The sequence below is a fragment of the Chaetodon auriga genome, chromosome 21 (assembly GCF_051107435.1).
Source record: "Chaetodon auriga isolate fChaAug3 chromosome 21, fChaAug3.hap1, whole genome shotgun sequence".
NCBI lineage: Eukaryota > Metazoa > Chordata > Actinopteri > Chaetodontiformes > Chaetodontidae > Chaetodon > Chaetodon auriga.
In genome coordinates this window covers 20,938,272-20,960,634 of record NC_135094.1, presented here as the reverse complement: position 1 = coordinate 20,960,634, position 22,363 = coordinate 20,938,272, and the positions used below count along the sequence as shown (strand labels likewise).

The following is a 22,363-nucleotide window of genomic DNA, read 5'->3' as shown; positions in this document are numbered from 1 at the left end:
ATTAATTCATTATTTTAATGTAGTGTAATTAAAATTATTCTTAGACATATCTGTCTTGATCTTGTAATTGGACTGGCTTTGGTGGTGAATACAAGTGACTAATATCAAACAGACCTTTGGTTATATGACAGGCAGCAGTCAGATGAATGATGGGAAGTCTTTTGATGTACAAAAACAACACTGTTATGATTAGTTGATGATGAAATCATTTTAATCACAGGGAAGTAACAGCACATTGGTCAGTTAGTTTACACTGTCACAGTAGAATATCAAACAAAACCACATCATGATCACTGTACACCTTCATCTGAAAAAAAAAGAAAAGCACAACTTCACGAGAGCCATACTTGCTGAATGTTTCGAAGATGTTGCAAATAGCTTTATTAATGGTAAATACATGATTTATTAATGCTGTGTACACTATATGACAAAGCATGTGTACACCTGAACATTCCTCTCATATGTGATAAGTGAACATGTGATTCTGGCACCATGTGTATTAATGTGCTACTATGGCATCCTATACCACTCTTCTGGTTACAGATTTTCCTGCTATTGTTGAAATCTGGCTGCAGGGATTTGCTCCCATTTAGTCACAGTAGCATGAGTGAGGACACTGACATTGGGTGATAAGGCCTGGCCCACAGTCAGTGTTCCATCTCATCCCAAAGGTGCAGGATGAGGTTGAAGTCAGAAACTGTGGCACCTGACTTAGACTGGCTTCGTACACAAGGCCATAGTTATGTGAAACAGGAAAGGGACAAACACAAACTGCCTACACGAAATTAGAAGAACACTAGTAACCCAGACCAAATTGAAAGTGTGTGTGTCACAGCATAACTATCTCTGTCTAAGTACTGCAGTCACACCAAAATCAATTTATTAAGAATTTATTAACCTTCACAATTTCAGACTTAATAGCTGTTAGAAAGTGAGTCATTAATGATTGTGAATTTAACTATAAGGTTTGCAGTTAAAAGGTCATTGGTCACACACTTTAAAATAAGCCCTGCTGTTAAGCATCTTAGTAAGGCATTAATAAAGGTTACTTCTACCACAAGTACTCATTAATGTATGTGCTCTAGCTGTCCTTTCAAAGGGTCTTTCTGGTGAAGTAAAGAGTCAAGGCAATTTATACTGGAGGAGGTTATATGGCAGTGAAAAGGGATTCCACCTCTGGCAACCTCCAAGGTGTTCAAAATGGCTTTATAGTAACTTATAAATCATTAATAGGGTTTTTTTTTTTTTTTTTTTTTTTTTTGTATCTATTTTTAGACCATTTATAAAGTATATAATTTGAGACAGCGTTATCAAAAACTCCAGGATTTGACAATCTCTGTGCCCATGTTAATGTGACTGTGTAATGAAACTAAAATGCCAGGGGGTGGCAATAAAGCTTTAAGAATCACAGAAGCAAAGGACTGACACAATGTTTGTGGCTTTGAAGACAAAGCAGTGACATGTCAAGATTAAGTTTTTGCAACAAATGACTCATAAAAAAGTTGTTGCCTTCCTATTGCAATAGGAAATGTATCTGGAGTAAGGCTAAGAAGCACTGTAGGTTATGGCAGCTAGTTATGCATTTACACACACAATATGTTCAAACCTATGAACCATGGAAATACATGGTGAAGGGCTAGAAAGTAATAAAAACAGCAAGACAGAATCACCTAACAAATCCCCTAATATGTATTTGTACATTCCTTCTTCACTGACCCAGTTTCTCAGCAACAGATGAAGTTCCGTCTTATCTTCCTGTGGAACAGAGCTTCATTTTCTCCATATTAATGCTGCCTTTGTTTGCTGACTCATCCAACCCCTGTCCCTGCAGGTACGGACTGTGTTTTCCAGGCTTGTGGATGAAAGTTGGTTTGTGGAGCCCTAAATCATCCCATTTTGTATAGGTGTCATCAATAATGTCTCTGCAGCCTGTAACCTTGGCAATACCAATTTTGGGTTGGAAGACCTTACTTTTGTATCCCTCAGGGTGGTATGAGAGACACTCCTCATCACTTTCATTTTTAATATATTGGGCCTCATAATCATCATCATCATGATCATCATTATCATCATTATCATCACTGTTGCCTATAATCACCAGCTCAGCTTGGATGTCTTCTTCTTCCTCATCCTCAGCATTCTCATAGCCCATGAATATCATGGTAACTGGTTCTGATTTTAGTCCTTCTGGCAGTGTGTTGGTAAGGTTCAGAGAGGCGATATTCTTTGCAGAGAAAGGCAAGTGTGGGTTAAAATTACCTGAACTCCCTATCAAGGCATCAGGATCAACTTTGGACTCACGGCTGGCTAGTGAAGGACTACAGCCATCCACATCCCTATAATGGGGCTGTATGGGTGCTGGCATTCCTTCAGACCTGGCTTTGACTGAGACAAGAGCTGCTGGGCTTGGATTGTTCACATCTATTCTGCTGTTGGTGAGTCCTTGTGGAGTTTTGGAGGGAGGAGGTGAAATTTGATGCGAGTCACTGTTTGATTGTCCTGGAATGCAAGAGTAGGGCAGCTTGGCTTCTTCTCCTGGTCTTTGCAATTTTGACATAGAGTCTTGTTGGATGAAGTTCGGGCTGGGAGTTTTGCTCAGGGTTTTCCATCCCTCCAGGTCTTGACTCTTCTGGTTTTCCTCTCTGCAGATTTGAGCTTCATTTCTGAATGAGATTGTGCTCTGCAAGGGGCTAGGGCTGGGTGTTGGGGTTTGCTGCAGTGTTTTATTTGGTGTCTTTGGCGTTGAGGGCCTACTCCCCCCTGTGTAGGGTACAGAATAGACAGGTTGATGATACTGCACCTCAGTGGGTATGTTCTTATCTGTGGCCTGATGCAGCAGCTCTTCCACGTCTGTGGGCGTCATCTCTCCAACTGCCCCACTGAGCATTTTGCCTCCGTCTGGGTGCAGTGCATATACACACTTGCGCCCATCATCGTACACCTTCAGCCCCCTGTCCTGGATGGTTTCTGGGGTGATGGTTGCTGTAGACACCACCTGACTTTTGCCTGTTCTCTTATCATGCTCCACACTAATCTCCATGACAAACGTAGCTGGAAGGAAGAAAATACTTAAATGAAGATCTTTGGATAAAAACAAATGACGTTCAATAATGTTTGTTGCCACTGAACATTTCTTGATATTAGATGCTTTAGATTATAGCCGTAACATCCAGCGTAATAACCCCCGGAGTTACGTTGCAATCCTTTGTACTAACAGTGTACCAGCGCTGTATGTACCAGTATATATTTGTAGGTACTGGGGAACATGATATTCTGTTAGGGAATAAGGGGTCAACACTTTAGGATCTCACAAAGAATTTATACTATCCTTACCTTTTAACTACTGGATAACTATTCTATTGTTCCAGTATGACCTACATATGTATGACCCACTGAGCAATAATCTGGACGATAGGAAGGAATTTAGACAGAATTTATACTCCAGTTGTTACTTATTTATTATTATTATTATTGGGTACCTATTCTATTACTATTGCAAAGTATGCAACAGTATGACCATAAAACTGAGCAAAAATCTGGACATTTGAGGGAAGATGGAAAGCATACCTCTGCATCACTTAAGATATTTGATATGGTTTTATTTATGACCTTATTATGCTACAAACAAACAAGCAAACTACATTGTTTCTTTATAATTTTGGGGTACTTATAAATAGATACAGGGTACATCTATGCGTTTACTTCAGTACAAAGGTCCAGCCAGGGGATAGTGTATAGTCATGGATACTGAAGACTTGCTGTCACCAGCATACCTACTGGAGGCACATTCATGGCTTTGTTTTTTGTTTTTGTTTTTTTTAACTGAGTAAACACTTTCATTTCACAAACTATTATTTCTGTTAAGTAATTAATATATATATATATATATGGCAGAATTCAACTTTCTTCAGATAATACTAGTATGGTATAAAATGATTCATCTGCATATGGGGAACTGCTACCTGCCTGAATAACCTGAATTATTACACTAGATACACTGTTTAATCACACATTTGTGCAGATAAATGGCTGCGTGGTGAACATACTTGTTCACATACTAGCCTAAGCGTGGTACTGGACGATACCACTAGAGAATGCACCACAGAACTCAGACTGTATAGAACTTTCAAGATTTTCATAATGCAAGCAATAAACATGGCAACACTTGTGAAGGTTACCATTTTGTTAATTCTGAGATCACAGCAGGAAAAACAACACCAGTGCCATCGTAGAGTGTATGTAAGGCCCCAAAATGAAGCACTTTGTAACAAAGCCGAATATGTTCCTCTCATTCTGCCAGTGCGAAAATTAATGAGTAACACCACCGGTGTTTTCGAATGTCCACCACACAACACACACAGTAGTCAGTACATCAAAGCATTCCTCCCAAACATCAAGATTATTGCTTAGTAGACCTACATACCCTTTAATAATAGAAAAGTTACCCAGTAGTTGAAAAATAACTATAGTGTAAGTTCTACTCTAGGTTGTGTATATGTCTGCCTCTTGTCTTGTCCATTTTGACTCTGATAAAGACACATTAGTGTCAAAACATGAGCTTGTTGAGGGCTGCAAATCACTTAGTGAGCTCTAGTCTTTCTCCCTCTGATGAAAACTTTTCTTTCTCTGATGTAAAGTTGCAAAATGGTAGGCATGAGAATGTTCTGTTCTCCCGGTGAAATCTAATTGCTTCATAATTTGCATTCTGGTGAAATGTAAAATTGCAGTTTTAAAAGAGCATAATGGAGCCAGGAGGCGTTTTCAGTTAGAGCAGCTAGTCTTGAGCAGACAGCTATGCCTCTAGAGCACAAAATGCATGTCTGCATAACCATGGAGCTGAGCGTCTTCACTGTGAAATTGCTGGTGAGCATCCAAAGTCTGTCTACAGTTAGAATTGTGCTTCTTTTCTATTCTATTGTGTACAACGTGTCTCTTTTCATATTTTCAAATGTTATTCTGATGGTTGCATGATAAAGTTTTTGCAGCATATGCATTAGTTATATGATGTACCTTTCTTTGGTTCTTCACTACCAGGCTCATGTATAGGAGCTGTTTTTGCTGGCATCAATGGGATCGATGACGCAATGTCTGGGAGGAGCGAGGTGACATGATGTGTCAAATCTGAGGACAAAATACACTATTCACCATTTAAGAATCATTTTATATAAACCATTATTATGGTATTATGCCCCAGTTATCTTTCTGTCACAAGATAGCAAATTATGCTTAATTTGTGTTTTTTAGGACCATAATTCCAAGGTAACATTTTAAAGTGATAATTATTTTATTTATTTATTTATTTATTTATTTTTTGAGAAATATGGTTGTTCACTGAGAGTGAGGTGAGAAGATTGATGTCAACCTGACTTCAGTACAGAGCTGGAGTCAAAATGGGGTTAGGCTAGCTTAGCATAAAGACTCGAAGCAAAGCAAAGCAAGACTACATCTACCAACACTTTCAAAGCTAGCTGAGTGACACACGCTATCTTGTTGTGCCTTGAACAGAGGTATAGAACTGCAATGTTATTTTGGGTGATTGGACAAACTGCAATATTGTTTGTCAAGAAATAGTTCAAACAACATGCAACTGTCCCTAAAACAGTTGATGTACTTGCATTTCAGTTTGTATATGAATTAAACAAACATATTGCAATGTGTTGGTTATAGAGCTTTAGAGCTGTTTGTAGGTGTATATTTGAATTGTGGACAGAGCCAACCTTTTTTCCTCTGCTTGAGTCTTTATGCTAAGCTAGGCGAACCATGTCCTGACCCCAGCTGCTTAACAAATGTACAGGAGACTGATATCCACCTGGACATCTCACTCAGAAAGAAAGCAAATTAAATCAATTTTTTTTTTCTTTTCTTGTCCACAATGATGAACTAGGCTCTTTATCACAATCTGGAGATATGATATGATTTTTCTCAGTTTTGAGATACAGAATCGTTTCAGAAGAGATGAGAGCAAAATGAGAAGGGAGAAATGCTTGAAGCCTTACATTCCAAATATGGCACAATTTGCTATCTTCAGATAATTAAATTGTAAACACAAAATATTGGTTATTTCAAGACAATTAACTGTTTCGATCATTGTCTTGGTATAACAGTCTTAAAAATAAATTTGAAACATCAGAAAATTTGAATTTATTATTTCAAGAAAATTAAATCTTCTCAGTCTGACAGAGAATACATTAGCATGCATTAAATCATGATCTCAAAATATCACGCCTAAAAGTAATTACAGTCATTGCTGTCTGTGTCTGAATTGTTAAAAGGGTTAATATATCAACAACAGATTAAACATTATTACCATATGAATCACTAACATCTATGTTTTGTCAATAATGTAAATGTTAAATAATGTGAAATCTTTTAATTATTATCCTTATTTCAGTTTTCACAAAACAAAACCCAACAACTGAACAGAAATATATGGAAATGTGAAAATGCTATAAAATTGTTTACCTGCCGGGATGTCTGCATTTAACTCCTACATATGAACACAGAGTAGTTTAGGGTCAAAGTGGTGAGAGAGGCAAGAAGTCCAAACTGTGTTTAGCATCAGCAGTCCAGGACTATGTCACATTAAAGTCACAGTTATTTCACTGTCTTTAAGTCTGAATACAGACAGCAACCAGAAAACATATTCATGCATATTAGTCTTTGTACACTGCACACCCACCATGTGAGCAATCCATTTACCTGTCACCTTATTCACCCAAAGCAGCCTCTTGTGAACCAAAGCACACCCACACAGTGAGTGCATCTTGTTAGAAACAAGCAGAGATTAGAGGAAGAGCCACAGACAGCATGGAGTGAGCAGGAAACAATGATATTCGAATTCAATGTAGTATATTCATAGAAGGTGCTATATTCAAATTCTACCTCTTATACCGACATCTCTCAGAACTTTCTATAACCTCCAAAAAATAGTTTTCGCTAGACATGAGATTGGTTATGGCAGAGGTTACACACATATTGCTGACAGTGGTATGATATTAGGGTATCGACCAGTTGAGTTGTAGAAAACTACTAGAAGAACTACAGTTAATTTCTACAGTGCTTATTGTTTAAAAGAACAAAGTCACATTTAAACCAAAGTGATTGGTTAAATCAAGACAAGACTATATTTGGTCTAACTGTTGTGGTAACATTTTGATAACGTATTAATATGTGCAGACGCAAAAAAAATGTTTAGAACAACAATGACACTACACACTACGTACTGACACATGTAAAATAATATTATATCAACTTTAATCTGAAAGTGGAGGATAAAATGATTGAGCTGTTTCAAAGTACCAGCCAACCATTCACTCTCACAGTCATTTCTTACAAGCCATTCAGCGTTCATAGTATAGTTACTTCTGCATCACTGAAGGTGAAAAGTTAAACCACTGGAGGTCAACACAAACAAAACTTTCAGGAGGTGTTAAGTGTGATGTCACATGTTGGTTATGGAATCAGCTTTGACAGAGAAGTGTTCTCTACAGGGCACCAGTGCATCTGCACATTAAACTAACAAATCAGTTTTAAATAGGCAGTGTGGAAGATTTGCCTTCTATCCCTTGAGTCAGTTGCACCCCTGTCAGCTCTGGTAAACCAATAATTTCTGGCTGACATGACATGCATCACTATGGGCGTGCCAGCATGGGGATGAGGCCACAGACACAGGTTTAAAATCTTCGGTATTCTGCAAAATACAAATAGATGCCTGTTACCTGGTGGTGATAGGCTTAATCAGCATTGTGTGACCTTGTTTGGCAGGGCTTAAATACAACAGACATTCATTTATATGTAAAAGTCCTCAAGCTTTGAATAATGGTTTATTATGAGCACTTGTGGCAAAAGAACACATCTCACAGCTAAAAACAGTGATGTGACTTTTACCAGCAAGAGGGAACATATTTAACACAGGAGAAGTACAAATAAAACAGCCTTTATTTGTGTTTTCTACCTCAGTGCTTCATCAGCATATCTGTTAGGGGGGATGCCTGAAATATACAGACCCATGTTTTGACAAAGCTTTATTCTCAGATCAGAAATCAGCAAATGATGTTTGTGAAAAGCTAAAGGATTATTAGATCTCATCATGCTTCATTGCCTCAAGGTGAAAAGATGCATACTAAAGCAGAATTAATCAGTAAGCAGCACACAGTGTAAGAGCCAGTCAAGCAAACAGAGAATGAAAAGGCAGCCACTGTATTTGAGCCTACCTTGATAATGTCCTCAGCCGTCCTCTCCACCTCTTTTAACCGCTTCAGAACTATTTCTTCATTGGCAGAAATGCTGAGCTCCTGTGCTTCCAAGGCCTCAATCTCCTTCTCTATTCTATACAAGACAGTAACGAACTGTGTTAATTACTGGAACACGCACTTAGCTGAACAGCATGTTCAGCAGCTCTTAACCAGCTGCAGCAGCCAGGGAATATTTGAATGGTTTTTAATAAAGCAAGTACAACACATTTGCTTCAGTGCTGTGTTTTGTTTGTTCGTTTGTTTTTTACAATCATTGTATTCTGGGTAGCATTGCTATGTTTGCTTATAATGTATTTCCAATTTCCAGTTTTCCAATTCAAAATATAGCTTTGTCTTTATGAATGTAAAATGTTCTGCTGTGAATTTAAGTGTGAATTTGAGTTGAATATCAGGTTGACTTATTTTTCATTTTACAACACAGGGTTGAACAACAAAATGCAAACTGTAGACCTGTTATGCAACACTAGAAACCTATTGTTTTTACAGTGTGGAGGAGGAGTTAAGGAGTTTTCATTTCCACCGCATGGTACGACTCAGCTGGACTCGACTCATATTTGATACCGGGTACATTTTTTTTAATTTTGTTTTCCACTGCAGATAGTACCCCATCAATGTAGGTGAGATTTCATAGCTGATCACCATGGCAACACTGTGTGAAACTGCAGTGACAACCACAGAAACAACGGAGGATGTTGGAGGAAGGGTGTTCTTGATTTCCGGGTACATGGCTGTTTGTCACAGCAAGGAGACACAAGATTGTTTGGGAAATTCTATACTAGCGTGCAGGCGACAAGAGGAGTGTGGTTGCTCCATGTCACACAAGTGACAATTCTAGTGATGATTCTCTCTGACAGTGGTCTCCAGTGTTTCTACCTTCTAAAATCAGCCTTGCTCACTTGGAACCTCAACCAGGGTGATATCAAAAACGTTCAAGATACCAGTTACAATCCACAACTTTTGCCAGTGAAAAAAGAAGACAAAAAAAGAACAGGAGTCGTTACAGCCTGAATAAAGAAGCTGCCCTGTAGTCTACTGGTACGGCAGCGAATAATTCTGTATCGCTTGCTAACAGGCTGTTGCTGGGGTACACATTGTCTTTAAATATCCTTTGTGTGCAGGCCTCTCACCACACTGATATCGCTGATGCTTGGAAGATGGGTACCAATGATGGTCTGTGTGGTTTTAATTACCCACTGCAGAGCCCTTCTTGGCCATGCACATCCCATGACAAATTGTAATATTTCTAGTCACATTGTTTTCTATCACTCCTCTGTAAAAGTTGGCAAAAACTTGGGATGGGAAATGTTTTCATTCTGAGTTGCACTAAACTGTAAGATTGGTTTATCAGAATGATAGAATTGATAGACTTACAAAATGGAAGCCGTGCTGATGCATTGCATTCCCTGCATGGCATCTATATGTATACATCTGTGACCTTCTTCTTTGCTCCTGTCATAGCACCTCCTGTTGTTACAGAACTAAAAATCTCACTTTGAATAACACATGTGTCAGGAAGCTAACAAAGCTGTTGCCAGTTAGTCTCTCTGCAAATCCACATGACAGGAATATTATTATTATTATTATTGAATTTTATAAACTCTTCTGGATTTTTTTCTGACCACTATTTTACAGAGTAACTGCAGAAATTAAAGCTACCTCCACCACACTTACTATTTTACCATAATGACTCATCTCACTAGCAACACTGATTTCCAAATTATTACCAAAAACACTACCAACCAGGATAGACACAGTCAGCTCTCTGCTGCTATACTCTGACCAGACAGACTTCGTCGAAAACAAAAATGCTTTAGATAACATCTGTAGGCTTTTTGATGTAATGTGTACTATATCACAACAACAACAAAACAAAGCTAAAACTGTGTCATTTCAAACAAATTTGATAAACTGGACCTTATTATTTAGCACCCTGTGCAAGTTTGGTTTCGGAGAGTCATTCATCCATTGGATAACAACACTGTAGACTTCACCAAAGGCTACAATATCAGAAACAGCTCCACCTCACCAAGCTTAACACCTAATTAGGGAATCAGACAAGGATGCTTTCTATCACTATCCCTATTTGCCATTTTTGTCAAACCACTCACAGTAGCAGTGTGACAAAGCAATGACATCCTGGTGGAAAACCCATAAAATCACTGATCATCACTATCATCATGTAGATACACCTCGATTTGGTGGGAATCTGTCACCTCTCACCTATCAAAAACCCCCAATACAATTCATTCTACTCAGTACACTAATCCAGAAGCATAGGGTTGGGAGAGGCCAGCTCCTCCACTGCCAACGGTTAAAATCCAAAATTAAATCCAAAATGAAAATAACCAACACACTACAACCCTCGAGGCTAAGTGACGAGATGATAAAAATCACAACTCTACCTCTGATGCAAACATCCAAACATACGCACACAAACACACACACAAACACATTACCCACACACGCTCTCCCTAACATAAGACGGTCTCTACTCCCGGACAGCCCAACCTCTCTTATGATGTTTATTATTGTTAGAATTATTGTGACAATGACTTCATCTTTGTTTCTTTCGTTATGTGTATCTATCATTCCCAATTCAGTACATTACCCTGTTTTTCCTCTGCCTGTCTTGTATATTTTATCCCCATTTCTATTATTGTTGCATCTGTAAAGTCACTATTGTTTTGTTTTCAAACCAAAAAATAGAAAATAAAAAAAATGATGTGCACGTATGATTAGTACCATTGCTGCTGTGTCTCGTTTTTCCAACCCAGTTTAGATGAAAAAATTCCAACTTCCTTATGAAAAATGCCATGAAGGCAGTTTCCATGGGAACGCAGCCTTTTTAATATTACATAGTCTCCTCTGTTGCTGTAATACTGCAAATTTCCCCACTATGTGATTGATAAAGGATTATCTTATTATTTTGAGATACTAAGTCATTATTTATAAATAAGAAAGTCATTATTTTGGGAAAGTTCCTCTTTATTTTGCAATACTGTCATTATTTTGAGATTAAAGTCATTATTTTAGGAGATTATTATAATGACTTAAAGGATTTTTTTCTTCCATAACATTTCCTGCATAACTCCACTGGTGAAAATTTTCATTATGTGATCATGTGTGAACATCTAAGCCAAGGTTATCTCATTGTTATTCTAATGCTTTTGGTTTGTTTTGTTTCTGGTCTAATAATGCCTATATGATTGTTACATCAGTTACACGCCGCCTGTTAACACTGGCAGTAGGATAGTAAAGGTTAATATCTGTAATAAACTGCAAAACCTTAGAAATCCTTAAAATGACTGATTTCTAAGTAGTAGTAGAATTCAAATGGGGGGTGAATTTGTTCCAGTCAAGCATACAGACTATATTATGTGTAGCTCTAGTTGAAGGAAGGAAGAAAGTAACACTGGCTTAATTTGTTCAGGAGACATGGAACTTTCTGCTAAAGGAGTAATCCCCCTGAAGCCTGAAAACAGTTAGGTCTGTGCATTATCAGGAACCCCGACTCTGAAAAGAGATCTTGTCAATCAAGGCCCTCACAAAACCAAACCTTTGACCCAATCTGTAATGGGCTCGTGGAAAACCTACATGTCATTATATACATATCATTTTTCCTATATTTCACAGTTTACACTCTCTGTCTGAATCAAACATGTTTCTCCTGAAATTATATCACTCTTTCATAATCCAGTCTGTGGAAGTTGAACATACTGTTAATATAGTTAATTTTCTCTGTAAGACTATATAAGTTGAGTGAATTCAAAGTTTGTTAATATTTCCTTTTGTAGCAACTGATTTTTGAGGTTTCCAGGTGCTTTCAGGGTTAGATTACCTGGAGATGTTGCTCTGCAGCTGATCACTCTGCTGCTGTTCATCCTGAGCCTGAAGCTTCATGGCCTCCTGTTCCTCCACTGACTGCTGACTCAGACCATCCATCAACCACTGCTCCCTCAGGGCTTTCTTCTGTCAATCAAACACACCAAAATACAACCTCAGTATCAGCTGCTAGATTTTAGAGTTCTAGTCATATTTTGAATTCCATTTAACTTTTTTTTTTTTTAATATATATATGCTCTGTCTTCCTGTTTTCCCCCTCAGCCTCAATGCCTCCCTGTTTCTTTAGGACCCACATCATTCCAGATCTTACCATTCCCCACCTCTCCATCAGCTGCCATCTGAGTTTTACATTCTTCTGTTAGTTTAAGACTATAGTAAGACCTCTATAGTTCATTTCAACTCTACAGGATCATTGTATTAGTTCATAAAAGTTGAAATCTTTCACCTTAAGGTTAAAGTTTAAAGTTTATCATTTAGAAAGTGTTACATGTTCCTAACAAATGCAATACTACACGTTCAGTACCTGCAAAGAGGACATGAGACCAGCTTGTCAGAAAGACATGTGTTTCAGTGGTCTTTACAATCTCTGTCCCCTCACTTTTGCAGTTTCTGGTCACTCATTAAATATCTCTAAACATCTCTTTGTTATGTCCAGCCACCATAAGACAGATGAGAGAAGGTAAAGCTGATAAAAATGTTGCTCTCTTCTTTCGTTTCTATTGCTCACAGCAATTAATCTTGTCAGGCAGCACCAAGTGGTGTGCTGACTTCCTTGCCCTGGATATTGTCTTTCAGGTTTGTACAGGTTACTGCTCTACCCTCCAATGGGCAGAGGTTGTAACTGCAGCCTAAGAGAATGAGCACAGACTCTCCTTGGGGCTGAATAAAAAACTGAAAACATTTTTCAATTAAAAAAAAAAAAAAAAAAAAATCAATTTTCATTTACAGTCAATATGCCCCTTAAAAGATGGTAGAATTGAACATAATCTAATTGAAGGCAGCAAAATATAGAACAAATAAATAAATCATTCATCATCAACAGCAGTCAACCATTCTTAGCCTGTTTCGTAATGAGGTATTATTTTATAGATGGATGTAATACACAGTATACAAGACAAAGAATTCACATCTCGAACATTTTGTTGTTCTCAAGCTGAAGAACCTCTGACTTCATACATATGATATGACTCCAAAAGTGAGCTGGGGTCTCATTTTATTTTTGTTTCATTTAATTTTCACAAGAGAATATTCCAAACAACCTAATGCGGTCCACCCCTAACAACTGTGTCCGAAATGACCAGAGTACAACACCTCCTTTCTGTGAGTTTGTTTTGGACTTTCCCTGCCCCCTGGTGGTCATAATGACAATACTGTAACTTTAAAGAAAGCAGCTTCAAACATACCAGTTCTATGCTCAATTTGGAGCATCCCCGTGCCCCCCCCCCCCCCCCCCCCCTTCACGTGAAAACATTAGAGTTCAAATGAGAATTGCAGCACTTAAAAACAGGAATTGTGGGCCAGAAGAGCTTTCCTTGACAGTAATGTAGATAAAACAATGCTAACATTCACTGTGTGAGTGAAAAATAGCTGTAGGTTGAATAAGAACAATATCACAAGTTATATAATGCTACTGCAGGGGGGGCACAAGTTAATATTTGTAAGGTTAAGATCTGGCCCTGTTCATAGATTGTGTCTGAATTTGTACAAAAATGAAACAGAGATTGCTGCAGTGTTATTAGCTTTGAGACAGCAAATTAAATCACATAGACTACATCGTTGAGTTCCTCCTGGAGTCTTTACAGTCTGTTCAGTGAGAGCTGGAGACACATTTCTACTCTATAATGTTTCTTTATTAGATGAAATACGAAGTTACAACCACATTTTGACACATCAGGTGTCGTACATTTTCTCCCAGATATTACAGTAAAAATATACCTTTATGTACTGTAGTTTTAATTTCTCCTCTTCGATCTGTTTCCTTTTCATGGCGATGTTCTCCCGGATTCTTCTTTTGTCCTGTGGAGGGAAATCAAACGCACATGTGCATCATGTGTACATTTTACAGCATGGAAACTATTCCACCTGTTGTCTTCTTGTGCTGACACTTCAACCTTGAGCTGACAGCTGGACACCAACAACCAAAGCTAAAGAGCAACTCAAGCTTCATGACCTAAACCAACCTACCTGTGTGTGTGTGTGTGTGTGTGTGTGTGTGTGTGTGTGTGTGTGTGTGTGTGTGTGTGTGTGTGTGTGTGTCCACCTGTTCACTACCCTGACAACTTGCCCTGCTGTAGAAAATCGAATTGATCTCAGACAAAGTCAGATTGTCAGGTGGACATTTAAAGTCATCTGCTAATGGCCTGGATAATCACACACAAACACACAGTTTAATGGCTTTAATCTTTAACTCAGCATCAAAACACAGCCCCATGTTTGTGGATGTCATGCTGTGTAGGGTCAATATGAGCTAAAATTAGCTCCACGACCTTGGATCAGTGTGGCACTGTCTAAGGCTCGCTGAAAGGGGATCTCCCTGATGACGTCTGCTAGTATTAATAGTCCCTTCTCTGTCTGCTCCTGACTCAGTGATGTCACTTTGTTGAAATGTCTGGACCATGAAAACCATTTCACAGGGACAACTGGCACCATGATAATTGCAGGCTTACCAATCAAATGACCCTTGTTAGTCATCATGTTTTGTTTTCCAGCTTTAGTTATCATATGGGTGGGGTTTCATAGGTGTGTGAAATGTCTACATAAGGCCCTAATCACTGTGTTTCTAGGAAGGTGACAGGAATTAAAATGATGATGTTCTGCATTAAATATCTAGGCTGCATAGGCAGATTCAGGTGTTTTCAGGGCCATGAAACTCTTTTCAATGTTTTGGCAATCCTCCCATCCAGTATACCAGTCAGTTTTCTCTCATGAGAAGAACTTTATTTTCTCCTTTATTCTTCAGCTCATCATCATCAAAGTGATTTTTCTAATGTATTATTAAGATTCTGTTGTATAAAAAGTTCTTTTGAGAAATAATCAAAAATATTCCTCTAATCCTTGATTTCCAAGCCAAGAGCAGACAACATTCTGATAGCAGTGGTGATAAAAAATAAGGACAATTCCATTCAGCATTAAAAGTGATTGATATTTGAAGAGGTAACAGTTGTAACCAAGATAATTTCAGAGCCAATCTTATTGCACCTTAAGCCAGAAAGCCAGATTTATATCATGGAAAACATAATTACACTAAAAATGAGCAAGCACTTATAGAGCTGAGCTTGCTTAATGCCAAACAATGTATTGCACTGCTGTGGAAAATTCAAGTGGATAAAACAGATGTCATCAAGCCTTTGATAAGAAAAAATAACTTAAGGCTAAATATTGATGATCAAGTATTGTGGACCATGCAGTTTCTGAAGTTGTAGATTTTTTTTTTTTTCCTGTCAATGCTTATATTTTGTACCCATGGTAATTAATGTCTCCACATTGTTTGAAGCATTTTTGGTGTTTCTTTGCTTTTCTTAGTTATTATTTACTCTTTCTTTTTATTCTGTCACTGCAGCAATTAGAAGTTGTCTTGTATAAGGTATGAATGTGTTGAAAATTTAAATAAAAATATTGTGGGAAACAAAATAACGATAATGATATTTGTAGGTAAGTTTTTATGATGTTTAGTATGCACCAGCTGACTATCCAATTAGCAGACTAGCCCTCGCTTTTTCCTCAATGGATTCTTGTTTGGTTGCACATTCAGCAAACTGAGGTGCAACAGACATATTCATGTTTGTAGATACAAGGGAGATATAATAATTCATTTCGGGGGAGAATTAGGAAAAAAGCTAATGTATTGTAGACCTAAAGCTTTGGTTCTTTTTTGTGTTGTACGGCAGTTGATGTCTATTTGTGATTCAATGTAATGATGATGAATAATGAAAACATTTAGCAGCACAAATAGTTTTTTTTTTTTTTTTAAGTTTAACAATCACACTGCCAGAAACTCTTGCTGTGTCCTGGTCAGGTGACTGGCAAGACTACATGTACGATCCTGATCGATCACGCCATGATCACGATCATGCACAAGATGCATGATGATTCTGCTATTTCTCACCAACATTTGTCTGTTTTAACATGGTCACTCCTTTGAGGAAACGTCAGGGGTACTATTGGGGCAGCTGTGGCTCAGGTGGTAGAGCGGTCATCCACAGATCAGGAGATTGGAAGTTCGATCCCTGGCCTCAGCAGTCCACATGCTGAAGTATCCTTTGGCAAGATACTGAATCCCCAAACCGCCCCCGATGCTGTCCCATCGTTTTGCGAATTCATATGTATGTCGCTTTGGATAAAAGCCTCTGCCAAATTACTAATTGTAATTGTAAGTGCACTGTTGCCACAGTTTAACAAACTTTTCGTCTCTTTTGTTGTCCCACCTGACAGCAACAACCTCAGCTTCTCTCCTCCTCTTCGCCATGGTTACCCATGGTACGCCATGGTACTGTAAATATAGATTGGTAAATGCTCAGGAACATGTCGGAGGAGATGCCACACTAGACATGTCAAGACAAAAATATTCTGACATGCTAGTCTTTTCGTCAGGGTGTCATGGTGTGTCCACAACAGTTCGTTTGGCATGCCACACTCCATGAGGACAGAATACCTGATTGTCATTCACAATCAACCTTGACACTAGTAATTTGTTGGCCATGACAAAATCATCTCAAAACAGGGCTAGACTCATGTAGTCTGAATCAGGCATTAGTCAACCTGTTCTCACTTGCACTGAGTCACATACGGACACTTGGTCAGGACCCACAGGCATCACTTTTTAAGGCACTGGGTTCCCCTTTAACGTAATTTTTCATGTGAATGGCCAATAGGCTTCTGTAGACAGCCCATTCTCACTCCAAGTGTGTCACATGACGTGAGAAAAGGTTAGGGTTAGACCAGGACTTTCATCCAGCACCCACCGGACAGCCTTTTTTTTTTGGCATCAAAACAGCCACATGATTCATTTTCTCAGGATGACGTCAGTGAAAATGTGGACCTGCCTTGGGACTCATTGCATTGGCAAATTATGTTCCCCTGTGTGAAAATTTGAAGACTGAAGGAAGGAATGAGTATTTTTTGCAGCGCTGATCTGATCTCAAACAGCACAAGAGGAGTTGCATCTCAGCTTTTGCATAATTATTTCACATGCTTTGCTTGATAAACGCAGACAAAAACTAATCACTGAGCTGAATTACTGCTCCGGCCAAAAAAAAAAAAAAAAAAAAAAGAAAGTAAAGTTGATTTCCTGTTGTAAGTGAAGAAACATAACTGAGGCAATTAAATGAACATATCAAACATAACTGCTGTACTGAGCCAAACCATGATCATTTTCTAAACTTAGCCAAGTAGTTTTGTGGCCTAAACCTAACAAAGTGCAACTGTTTCACCACTTTAACTGTGTTTATTATTGTTCTCAGCAACATACATTCTGTATGTAATGGTTCCACCACTTAGTTAAAGCAACAAAGATGCTTAAACCCTGAAATATTCAATCACAAGACTGTTTTGGGGCCACCATTTCATCAAACAAAAATAATTGATATATGTTCTGTGGATCATCTGATACACAGATCACACACACATCTAAGACCTAAAATATTCATTTTAATATTTATCTATGGAAACTTAGGGATCTCCTCTGGAATTGAAATGGATATGTATGACATTTAAAAAATGGCAGTGGAACATAAATTGCCCCATGAGCCCAAAATTCTCTCTTGTGTTGAGCTTTGAAACTCACAGTTGATAAGAGGGTGCTGTTGGGTGATACAGCAAAATCAAGCAGAGTGAACATGACTACCAGTTTGTATTAATGCTTTTTGAATTTTGTTAACTTCTTTCTACCACAGGTAAGAGCTGTACAGCCTCCCTCCATTTGTCAGGGGAACTGACCTGCACATCTACTGCCAGAACTCTGAAGATTTTCCTCTATAGCTCAGTCATCCTGCAACTACACACCCACACTTTTTATTTTCAGACTCTGCTTGGAAATGACTCCTGTTTCACGACTGCATCATGGCATCTTCTTCAGACCCACAGCACTGATGCAGTTATATTGCCAGAAACATACATACAATCCAAATGGGACACCTGATCATGTGGCTGCTGATTAGACACCCCCCCCCATCCTTACCGTGATCGCCTGGAGCCTCTCCTTCAGCAGGTCAGCCTCCTCCATGATGGCCTACAGGACAGAGCACATGGCAGTGAATGAACTACAGGAGGAAGACAAAATCCAAACTAGCTGCAAACCCCTAAATAAGCACTGTGGTTCCTTCATCTCAATGTCAATGGGCTTTTTGAATAGGTTTTTTATTAGATGCCTGAAATAAGGTCTAACACAGGCTTAAGGGATTTATGTGAATAAATACTTTGCTCATGAATTTTGAAGTTTTTATGAGCTTTAAAAAAGGCAGTTGCTGACAAGTGGCTAAAAGAGATATGAGATGTTGTTGATGACATTAAAAATCATCAGGCTAAACATGGAAACTAGTCACTAGTCTTTTTTTTTTTTTTTTTTTGACCTGTCAAGCATAACTCTTCAAATACCGACATGTGAAAAGCAATAATGTAACTCTAATGGAGGCAGAGGGGTCACCTAAGGTGTGCTTTCAAATTCTACACTTTTTGTCACTACAAAACCCTGCCATGGCAACAATGTAGTAACATGTTTTGTTACATTAACAATGATAAGAAATTATTGTCACTTATTTGCTGTTGTTAATAATAATTTGAAGTGCTTTTCACATAATGCAAGGACACTTTGTGTAGCATGTTGACGTTGTTACGCTGGATTGTAAGCAGAAACTCTTATTTTGATCTGCACTATAAGGCATGCAGAGGTCTCTTATTTTGAAGGACTAGAGTGGACAAACCAGTCGGTTTATTTGTGTGGGTAACTTCGTGGTTTTTGTATTAATTTCTTACAAGGCATACATTACGGAAGTAATTACAAAGGAAATAGAATTAGTTTATTATATTTCAAAAGTGATATTTAATGTTAATAATAATTTATTTAATGGACTCTTCCGTTGTGAGTGGAAGTTCTGTAATGCGCTAGTTCATGCTCTTTCTGCTTCTGGACTTAAGATAGGAGTACGTTTCGGTGTTCTATTATTTTTCTTGCTAACTACTATGTAAATAGTATTATTAACTTACCATCGATGGTACTGATGATAACTGTAATTAGTTTGCGCTGCAATTCTCATGCATTTTGTTTATTTTTGTGCATCAAACTTGCTGCAATTGCTGTCTAGGCATTTTATACAATGAGAGGGTCTTCTGTTTTCCACCTCGAGTGTTGTGTATTGAGAATGGTATTGTTGGTAATTAACATGCGCTGTAGAGCATATCCCTACCTGTGTGTTCGTCATTGTTCCACCATATTTCAGTGCAGGTATGTTGGGTTTATATGATTTTGTTTTTGTTCAATTTAATTTGTTTTAAAGGAGAATTGTACGCTATTTTGTATACCATGTTGAGTGGGTTTTGTATACATTTATTTTAGTGAAAAAAGTACATGTAATATGAAATAATAATGCAATTCAGGCATTATTTTGAGGAATGTGAAACCTGTATAATCACCGCAGCCTAATTTATGTTAATATAGTGTTCGGGGACTATTTCCAGATTGATACACATTTGGTATGGTAGTGAATTTCTGGGGCAACAGAATGGTGTATGTAGGATTGAGCCAAAATAAACTACAGTGTTAGTGCACATGTCACCCAGAGCAACGGTGTGGCTCACTGATGTGTTTTTAATAGTTTTTGGACAACAAAGGACCTCTATGGCACAGGTGATACACACACACACACACACACACACACACACACACACACACACACACGCACACACACACAGTACTTGTTAATAGGATAAGTAGGTTTAAATAGGTTAAAAAATAGAATATTCTTCAAGGGTGAATTGTTGCATCAAGGAAAGGTTTTTTATGATAGTATTTTCAAAAAGTCAATGTGACTCCCTTTAATCTTCATACAATGACACAGTATTTGACTATATACAGTCACACAAATCTATGTAACTAGAAGTATACAAAGGGTCAACTACATACTGGTTGGAAGTTCAGCTTTCAAACAGTGTCTGGGCCTGCCAACAGTGAATTACTGCAGTTCATTATAACACTCAATATAGGTTTGCGTATATATTGGTCTTGACGGGGAAAGAGATGGAAAGAGAAGTAGCATGTCTGTATCATATGTCAGATGGATGATTGATCCAGGCTTGAGGAATGGCACATGGACTGTAGGGAATGTAACATGGCTGTGTTGGTGCTCAGTGTTATAATGCAAGACAGTAAATCAAAGTAGAACGTCTTGATCACTGAAGGTTAAGATGCACCTGACCCTCGACAGAGAAAGGACAGCAACTTCTCGCTGTGCTGTTTAAACAGAGAGCACACAGTTCACATTATCATCATCATCATCAACATGGGGAAGGACTCAGTGAGACACAGAGTCTGCAATAATGGACTGTGGGAGAAAGAGAAGCAGAAGGCAGAAGAATTTATAAAGAAAGATTGAAGAGAGAAAAAGCTCGGTCATCTGAAGGCAGTGGGCGCAGCATGACCCTCAGGACTTTGGGACAAACAATCACAGACTAAAATAACAGCAGCAACCCTGATACATATTCACAAGGGAGATTGTGACTAAACACAACAGCATCATATGTCTTTGAGACTTGAATACATAATCTAATAATAAATGTGTGTGTATATGTACTAACATATATGAAGAGTTGCAGATGGTATACTCTTAATGTGATTTACATGTATAAGCACACCTTCAACACATCATTGAGGCGTCCAAAGGCAACAGCCAGGGAGAGTACGGAGAGGCTACATGTTGTGAATATATAAAGACTGGTAAAGATAGGATTCATATCGCTTTAACTGCTGCTCTCACAATTAGTGTCTCTCAATTCTAGTCTCTTCATCCCTCCATTGATCCAGAATAATCTGGATCAACAATGTCATCCTGTGTAATTCCGCTGTCTTAGATACACCACACATAACTCCACTTAATGTATTGCATCATTTAATTGGAGACTTAATTCCACAGGAACTGTCAACTGACTGGCATGGGTGATGGCTATCTGTTGGAAATACATACTGTATGAGGTAATGAAGTCCTGTGGTAAGGTATCCTGAAGTGATAAATAAGTAGGGACATGGTCATTTATGTAGTGTCAGTATTCACATTGCTAGTAGCACCTGAGCAGGGCAAATGTCATCCTGTCCATATTCACTACTGCAGGCTTCCTCAATATATCAGAGGGGATATGTGGGTTCATGTCAAGTATTACTAAAAGGTGACAGAGTTCATACTTTTCCGTCAAAGGTGCTATGTATGGCATTTTCAATATATCCTTGTCAAAGTAATTGTAATGCAAGATGCTATGGTGGAAAAATGGCAGACTCTGTCCACAGCTGAGGTATCGTTGGTTGAAATGTACACATAGACATTATATTTGCATTTGGATAAAACATGATGTGGGAAGTAGGGTTGAGCTGGATACTCGTTTCAGACGAATGCTTTTGAGAAGAATACAGTGAACAAGGCTGACATATTATTTCCCTGTTTGCCATCACTGGATGTTTGCATGAATCACCAAGTTCACATAGATCACTAAAACATAAACAGTCTTACAGACCACTTACACACGTACACACATATAGCTGAACACACAAAGTAGCCTATATTAATATTTGTATTGTATATCAATTTCAGACTTAAAATAATGTACCAATTTAAGCCCCACCCATTTCCGATTTCCGAATTACTACCATGCCCACTTCTGGCTTAGGCCCCGCCCACCCCGAGTACAGATACGGATACAGATAATTTAGATGGTTGAACAGATACAGATACAGATAGTGGTGTACTCGCTCATCCCTAGTGGGAAGTCACTGTTCTACCATCAGCTATTGAAATAATGAAGTATAAAATTCTGACAAAAGTCAACTGATGAACTGATTTCGACTGTCTTGCACCAGAGCTCATCATACATCAGGTTCCAGAGCTTCTCATCTGCACATGAACACATCAAAAGTCAGATGAGTTGTCACTTGTGTCTGATATGTGCCAGTCTCCTTCCAAGATACAGCCATACAACCAATAATCAAAACACAAATCCTACAGGGGGTAAGCATTCAGGGTAAGGTCTTAAAGTGCACCACAGATTAGTTTCAGTTATAACCGATC

General features: G+C 38.3%; 2 protein-coding genes across 4 annotated transcripts in view; both read right to left on the bottom strand.

Annotated features, from left to right (window-relative positions):
* The window catches only part of palmdb (palmdelphin b), a 58,446-nt gene that overhangs the window by 28,025 nt on the left and 8,058 nt on the right, over nt 1-22,363 (bottom strand). For both annotated transcript variants that reach the window (XM_076721506.1, XM_076721507.1), the window contains exons 2-5: nt 18,274-18,324; nt 14,034-14,114; nt 12,094-12,224; nt 8,214-8,328 (exon numbers count right to left, since the gene is read on the bottom strand). In XM_076721506.1, the coding sequence (XP_076577621.1) occupies nt 8,214-8,328; nt 12,094-12,224; nt 14,034-14,114; nt 18,274-18,318 (372 nt within the window). In that variant the 5' untranslated portion in view covers nt 18,319-18,324. The remainder of the gene's footprint in view (nt 1-8,213; nt 8,329-12,093; nt 12,225-14,033; nt 14,115-18,273; nt 18,325-22,363) is intronic.
* On the bottom strand, nt 190-8,203 carry LOC143314477 (palmdelphin-like). Of its 2 annotated transcripts, none has more exons than XM_076721509.1 (3): nt 6,463-8,203; nt 5,011-5,121; nt 190-3,051 (listed from the first exon to the last, which is right to left on the bottom strand). In XM_076721509.1, the coding sequence occupies exons 2-3, from the start codon at nt 5,063-5,065 to the stop codon at nt 1,748-1,750; spliced, it is 1,359 nt and encodes a 452-aa protein (XP_076577624.1). In that variant the 5' UTR covers nt 5,066-5,121; nt 6,463-8,203; the 3' UTR covers nt 190-1,747. The 2 variants fall into 2 exon arrangements, with proteins under 2 accessions (XP_076577624.1, XP_076577625.1); XM_076721510.1 differs by having other exon boundaries at nt 5,011-5,088.

What these genes read in the sequence shown, in the direction of transcription:
- LOC143314477 (XM_076721509.1), bottom strand. Translation starts at nt 5,065, where the DNA reads ATGCCAGCAAAAACAGCTCCTATACATGAGCCTGGTAGTGAAGAACCA. An exon ending in TAGTGAAGAACCAAAGAAAG is followed by an intron (nt 3,052 to 5,010) that starts GTACATCATATA and finishes TCTTCCTTCCAG; the next exon opens with CTACGTTTGTCATGGAGATT.